Here is a 7,671-nt window from a genome sequence, read left to right on the forward strand (position 1 = left end):
CCTCAGGGTAGCCACTCACACTAATTACATGCTTGCTAGATTTAAAAAAGACACTTTTTAATTTGATTTAATTTTTAGTTAAATATCATTGGGACTGATCTTAAGTTAAATTTTAAAATCATACTTCCAAAAGAATGTAAGAATTGCATCTATCCCGAGTGTTACCGACATCTAAGCCTCAGTGGGAAGAGTTGAATCTCAGAAGAGTTGTTTACTAATTTGATTGGCAAATTACAGAAGAATGTCTGGGGAACAGGATTCTCGGAAGAGCCAAGTCCTCAAGAACACAGAGTTACTGAAAGGAGAAGTCTGCTTTACGCAGCATCCAACTCCAGCAAAAGATGGCAAATTCCTGCTCTCAAGAAAAAAGCACAGTCCGCATTTGGGTTACAAGAGAGCAAGGCAGATCCTGGATCCACGATTTAGGGCTCTTCATGCTGGGGAGACTGACAGGTAGGGGAGGTTCATGTGGAGAGGCTCGAAGTGTCTCAGAAGGAAATCCAAATGGTGTGTGTTTTAGTGTTGATGACACAAATTTTGTTATTTTGGTTGTTGTGGGTGAGGATATTGAATTTTAAAAATTATTCCTCATTACCAAGGCAATTTTAGCCTTTGCTGATGCTCTATTTACTTGGAGACAAATTAAATTATCTTGCCTAAATTGTTTAGCATCTAAAACTGTAATTGCTAAAAAGTAACCAAAAAAGAAATCTTGAGATGCCAATGTCCATTTAGTTGGCTCTAGGAAAGACTGCATATAAGGACAATAACATTCTTGATTATATTTATTTTCACATAATTTCATATGTATATAATTTGCATAATAAAGCTACAGCATTAGATCTGAGGTTACACTGGTTATTCTAGTACTGAAGTAAACTCAGCACAGCATTTTAGGAATCAGAATTTTTTTTTAGCTCAATGTAATTAAGGTAATTCTACCACTTGGAAATAATTAGTAAATAATCAGTATTTCATTAGGTGAGTTTCTTATTTCTGAAAGTATTTAAGCAAAGAATGGTGATTAGTAGAGTTTGGTTTCCTTGTGCACTTGAATGTGCATTATAGGAGAGATTTTAGATGACTAGGAAATTGGGCCAAATGCCTTGTAAACTTAGTCTCATGATACAATGCTGTTTTGCTTTCCCTGTGGGCTCCTAAACTAGGTCCTTATTGTTCTTCATGTTTAATTTTTTTTTAAAATCTATTCATTGTTTATTTTAAATTGAGTCCCATGGTAATATACATACCAAAAAATGAGAGAAAGGCAGGCAAAAAAGGATCATTTTCCAAAATGGCTTTGTGACTTTACTAAGAGAATTTGTGAGCATTGCTGTGTCTCAGGAAATCTTCCATCATATCTCTCTTTCTGAACAAATCAATCAATCAACAAAACAATCAATCAGAATCCCTCCCACAATGCAATTCAAGTGCGCAAGGAAACTGAACTTTTCTTTGCTTAAATACTTTCCGTAATGAGGAACTCACCACCTATTGAAATAATTAAATACTGATTATTTCCAAATGCTAGAATTACCTTAATTACTTTGAGCTTAAAGGATCAATCAATCTTTATTATTACTATTTTTTTTAAAAATAAATTTATTTATTTATTTGTTTTTATTTTTGGCTGTGTTGGGTCTTTGTTCTGTGCGTGGGCTTTCTCTAGTTGCAGCGAGTGGTGCGCAGGCTTCTCACTGTCATGGCTTCTCTTGTTGCAGAGCACGGGCTTTAGAGCACAGGCTCAGTAGTTGTGGCACACGGGCTTAGTTGGCCCGTGGCATGTGGGAATCTTCCCGGGCCAGGGATCGAACCCGTGTCCCCTGCATTGGCAGGCAGATTCCCACCCACTGCACCACCAGGGAAGCCCAATCTTTATTATTAAATAATAGTATTCTAGTATCCTTTAGTTGTTCATTCAATGGCCTCAAGTCAGAACTGTTGGAATATTCTGTCTTTGAACCAAGATACACACAACACATTTATCTTGAATTGATGTCATAGGCTCCCAGAATGATGGTAGAGTAGTCAGGGAAGGCATCATGGAGAAGGTAGTATCTGAGCAGAATGGAAGAACATGATATGTGAACCATTTAGAAATGTGCAGGGACAATATCCCAGGAAACTGGGTTGTGTTGAATAGAAAGGGAGGCAAGACCTGTGTAGTTTGAACAATACTAAGGAAGACAGAGTGTCTGGAGCAGAATGAGCAAGGAGGAACGTAGAGAAAGAGATTGGAGAGGCAGTGCATGGAGACAATAAGTAGGGCCTGGTAAACTGTGAAGGCTTTGGCAATGTTTCCCTTTCTAAAGCTTTAAGAAATTACATACCATACAGTTCAGTATATATATATGTATATATATATATATATATGTACGACAAATCCTTTAATGTGTTCCTGGTAACAAATGCATAGATTTTGTTAAAATACCATTTTTACTCTATCTGAATTTTTCATTGTCAAATGAAGATAAGATTCCTAGTGATTTTACCCGAGTACAAGAGGAGAAAACAGAACATAGCAAAAATAGAGAACTAAAATAAAAACAATGAATTAGCAGAACAGTGGATTTGTGACATACGAAGAAGCTGATTGTTTGGCCACATTGTTTTATTTACTTATCAGGAAGATCTCACAGTACATTTATATTCCCTGTGTAAGCTGGGTGTTGCAGTGGACTTTAAGCAGAGGAACGGCATGCTCTGTTCTAAAAGTTTCACTCTGGCTGCTTTACTGAGTATTTACTGAAGAAGGGCAGATGGATGTGGAGGGGCTGCAAGGAGACTATTGAACAATCCAGGTGAGAGGAGTTGGAACTTTTTTTTTTTTTCCAGGGAGGATGCAATGTTGTTGTTAAATGGTGATCAGCTTCTGGATATATTTTCAGGTGGAGCCAGGCAATTTGAGTAAGAAATCAGATACTGGGTGTGAGAGAAACAAGAATCAAATTCCAGGTTTCTGGCCTGAGCAAGTGGGCGGATGGAGGGACCCAATGAGATGGGAGGAGACTTGCTAAGGGGAGGCTGGTGGGTGAGGCGGGAATGCAGGATAGTTTGTGTTGTTTCAGATGCTGATTAAATGTGTCAGTATGCATTTCAAATAGGGCGGTTGTTTACATGAGTCATATTCAAGCTTGATTCACACTTTAGGGTGTTGAAAACCAAGTGATGATATTTAAAGTCAAAAGACTGCATGAAACCATGAGGGAAGTGAGGTAGATTGAGAGGTATTCAGCCCTGAGGTTATACATATGCAGGTTGGAGGATGTAGAGCTGCTAGAAGAAGAAATGGATAAAATGTGAAAAGACAAGCCTGCAGTTGAACTCAAAGAGCTGTAGTCGTGCACGTTGATTGACAAGAGTAGATCCAGGAAGAGGGAGGAATCAACTGTGCAATGCTGACAACAAATCTGGACGATTAGGAACGAGGATGGATGATTGAAAGGCAATGGTCCAGCAGAGTGATTTTGGTGTAGTGGAGAGGGAAAACATAATTCAGTGGATTCAAGTGGGAATACAGGCAGCTAGGAGAGACAACACTTTCAAGAAGGGAAGGAGTAAAAATGAGCAGAAAAATGCAAGAGAAGAGAATAACAACAAGACCTTTTTTTTCCTCTGTTCTGTCATTTTAAAAGGGAGAGAACCAGCCTGTTGACATGCTGGGGGCCATTATTTATTCAGGGGCATAGGAAGGTGTAGCACCTGCAATACCTTCAACTATGTGAGAAGGTGTAACACCAGAAGCACGTGTGGAGGGATTTCGCTTAACCTGGACAAGCAGATGCACAGGAACTAATGGTAGGTAGTTGGGGATATTAGTAGCCTGAGGGTCTGGATATTCCCATTGGAGGATTTCTGTTTTGTTTTTCTGGATTTGTTGTTGTTGTTTAGTAGTAAAATAGGTATTTTGCTGAGGGTATAGATACACAGCAAGGAAGTGTTGGAAGTTTGAAATGAGAAGAACATTATGAAACAATCATTGAGAAGAATGGAAAGTGATTAGATGAAGGAAATGTAGAATGGTTGCTCCAAGCAATAAGGACACATTGGAATTTACTGGTTGTGAATTTTAAAATGGTACATTGTTGTCTGTCACCTCCTTTACTGTATGGAAGTTCATGTACGGCAGATGGATGTTGACTAACCAGAACTGGGTTTGACAATGAATTAAATGAAAGCAAAGGAAAGATTTATTGCTGAATGTATACAGGAAGGAGTGATTACAATGGCTGAGCATAGTATCTAACTGGGCAAGAAAGTACAACGATGGAGGTACAGGTTATCTCAGCACAGGGCTTCACACACATGCACATGCAAACACATGCACGCGAAGAGCAGGTTATCCTTAAATATTGTTTGAGGGGAGAATGAATAAACTTTCCCAAGATATCTTAGGATTTATGCTGCGTCTGACTTCTTTTTCAAGGAAGCCAATTATGAGAAAACGAAGGTATTTGCTTCCTATGTGCTTGACTTTTTTTTAAACTTTGTTGTTATTGTTGGTTTCTAAGTTTGCTTTCAATCAGAGTCCTTTTTGGCCTCTGTCTTTGGACCTGAGACCACTTGTGGAGTTCAGAGAATCCAACAAATGGAATTTGCTGAAGTTCTTTCCAAAACCTAATATCCATATTCCGCTTCTGATATCAAAATGTATTTTTTTTTTTTTTTTTAAGAAATTCACGTTCTTTTATTTATTTATGACTGTGTTGAGTCTTCGTTTCTGTGCGAGGGCTTTCCTTTCTCTAGTTGCGGCAAGTGGGGACCACTCTTCATCGCGGTGCGCGGGCCTCTCACCATCGCGGCCTCTCTTGTTGCGGAGCACAGGCTCCAGACGCGCAGGCTCAGTAATTGTGGCTCACGGGCCCAGTTGCTCCGTGGCATGTGGGATCTTCCCAGACCAGGGCTCGAACCCGTGTCCCCTGCATTGGCAGGCAGATTCTCAACCACTGCGCCACCAGGGAAGCCCTCAAAATGTATTTTTTAAAAACAAGTTGAAATTATACATTTGCTCCTCTAAAATGCAGTACATAAAGATCTGAACTAATTTAAAAAATTAGTCTCTGAAGTTCCAAACATCATTAGTTATATTTTTATGCCTTATGTACAGTGCTTTTCCAGAATGTTTTTCTCCTCTACAGGCAATGGAGTCCCAAAATGTGTCCATTGTTACTGAGTTCCAGCTGCTAGGATTCCAGAATGTTCTTGAGTGGTGGACGTTGCTCTTTGCCATTTTCTTGTCCATCTACTTCCTCACAGTCACAGGGAATATTGTCATTATTACAGTGGTGAGCCAGGACCCGTGACTGCACTCACCTAGGTACACATTCCTCAAACACCTCTCCTTTCTGGAGATCTGGTATACATCCACAAGTGTGCCCCTTCTCCTAGCCAACCTGCTCTCCCAGGGCCAAGCCATCTCCTTCCCTGACTGTATAGCACAGCTCTACTTCTTTGTGTTCTTCGGGGCTACCAAGTGCTTTCTTCTGGCCATGATGGCCTATGACTGGTATCTGGCCATCTGTAGCCCACTGTGCTACTCTTCCCTGATGAGTCCTGAGATCTGCACCAAGTTGGTGGCAATCTCCTGGTTGACAGGGATCAGCACAGGATTCCTGCCCTCCTTGATGATTTCCAAGTTGGATTTTTGTGGGCCCAACCAGATCAATCATTTCTTCTGTGACCTCCTTCCCCTCATGCAGCCCTCATGTTCCAATGTTTATATCACTGAGATGGTCATCTTTACCCTGTCAACTGCTGTGCTGTGCATTTGCTTTTTTCTTAGACTTGTGTCCTATGTTTTTATTGTGTCCTCCATATTGAGAATTCCTTCAGCCTCTGGCCGAGTGAAGACCTTTGCCCCATGTGGCTCCCATTTGGCTGTTGTCACTATCTACTGTGGAACCACGGTCTCCATGTATGTTTGCCCCAATCCCCACCTGTCACCAGAAATCAACAAGATTACTTCTGTCTTCTATCCTGTGGTCACCCCACTGCTGAACCCTGTTATCTACAGCTTGAGAAACAAAGACTTCAAAGACGCTGTTAGAAAAGTTGTGAGAAGGACTTGTGGCATCTATGGAGTAAGAGTGAAGGCAGATTTCTTTATTGGATAAAGAAAATCAACACACAGAATACAGAGTGGATTAAGTTCAGGGATAAGTGAGGGGCAGGTTCAGAGCCTTCAAACCTGAATGCCATCACTGACATTACTTTAAATTCCACAAGCCATAATAAAACAGCTTCTTTATGGACCCTTGCCAACAACTGCTCAGAAGATAAATTGCCTCTATCAAAACATTTTGGAGACAACTTTGTCTTGGACACTTTCATCTTCTGATGGGAATCTGACTTTATAATTCCAGGGCATGATGTTTACATACACAATATTTTCAGATTCGATGAAAGGATTACTCTTGAGTTCATAAAGCCTATGTACAGAAAATTATACATCTTTCAAGTACTGTTAAGAGACTTGTCTTGTAGACTCAATTCCTAGTGCTCTCAGTTCTTGTTAAATATCTGTGGAATGAATGAATGAAAAAAAGAAAAGATAAGTGAAATATGTGTTGACCAGAATTATCTTTTAGTGACAGGAAAAAACAAAGAAGGATTTTTGAAGTGCCAAAAATTTAGTATAGTCACTTGGAGGGTTTTGTTTTTTTTTTGTTTTTGTTTTTTGTCAATTCTAAGAAAGAAAAGAAAGAAGGAAGGGGGAGAGGGAGAGAAGATAGGTGGAGGGGAAGTAACTGGTGTAAGGAGAAAGAGAGGGAAAAAGACAAAAGATAGAAGGGAAGGAAGAAAGGAAGGAAGGGAGGGAGGGAGGAGGAGAGAAGGGAAGGGAAGAAGAGGGAAGAGAAGGGAAAGAAAGTAAAGGGAAAGAAAAGTCCAAAGTATTACATGTTCTTGTGAGCTCTAGGAGTCAAAGTCTCTATATTAAAAGGCTTAAAACACTTTTATATTTTAAGTCAATCAATATTTAGAAGACCTCTACTAATCCTGCCCACTATTCTATTCACTAATTCCACAAATATTTTCAGTCCCTTGATATATGCCAATCTCCTTGCTGCAGTCTGGGTTACTCAGGAAATGGCCAGGGAAGACTTTGTCTTAAGGGAGCCTATAGTCTTGAGGGAGAGAGAAATATGTAATGAGTCATCAAAGGAATAATTGATTTCTTTATATTTGTGATGATTGCTATGAAATAAAGTGTAAGCTTATACATTAATATAGAACAATAAGGTCTAAGTCATCATTTAGCATTCATTTAGCATCATTTAGCATTTAACATCAATAGCAAAGCATTCTATGTTTATGTAGCACTTTAACCTACAGTTCCAGGATGAGAAGGATAAGAATGGAAATAGTGGTCCATGCAGAGAACATGGCATAAATGGCAGAAACAACCAGGGGAACCTGGGGATGGAGGAAATAGATGAGTCTGGAGAGAAAGGTAGGAGCCAGTCCATGTAGGTCATTCAAAGCCCTGTAGGGTTTTGGGATTTTACACTAAAAAAAAAAATCATTGATTATCAAAGGGTATCCATTTGGAAAGACATGATATATTTTGCATTTGCAAATCCCACTACTATTTAGAGAAAAGACTGAAAGAAAACAAGAGATTCTGGAGCCATTGCAGTAGCCCACACAGAAGAAGAGGTTGGTTTGATTTAC

At 39.6% G+C, this 7,671-nt stretch overlaps 1 protein-coding gene across 1 annotated transcript; it reads left to right on the top strand.

Moving 5' to 3' along the window:
* Positions 1-5,141: 5,141 nt before the first annotated feature.
* Positions 5,142-6,113, top strand: LOC118892580 (olfactory receptor 11L1). Its single transcript, XM_036847329.1, is given in 1 exon segment — positions 5,142-6,113. A coding segment is annotated over 1 exon segment (972 nt).
* The last annotated feature ends 1,558 nt before the right edge of the window (positions 6,114-7,671 follow it).

This window comes from Balaenoptera musculus, chromosome 3 (genome assembly GCF_009873245.2).
Source record: "Balaenoptera musculus isolate JJ_BM4_2016_0621 chromosome 3, mBalMus1.pri.v3, whole genome shotgun sequence".
Classification (NCBI taxonomy): domain Eukaryota; kingdom Metazoa; phylum Chordata; class Mammalia; order Artiodactyla; family Balaenopteridae; genus Balaenoptera; species Balaenoptera musculus.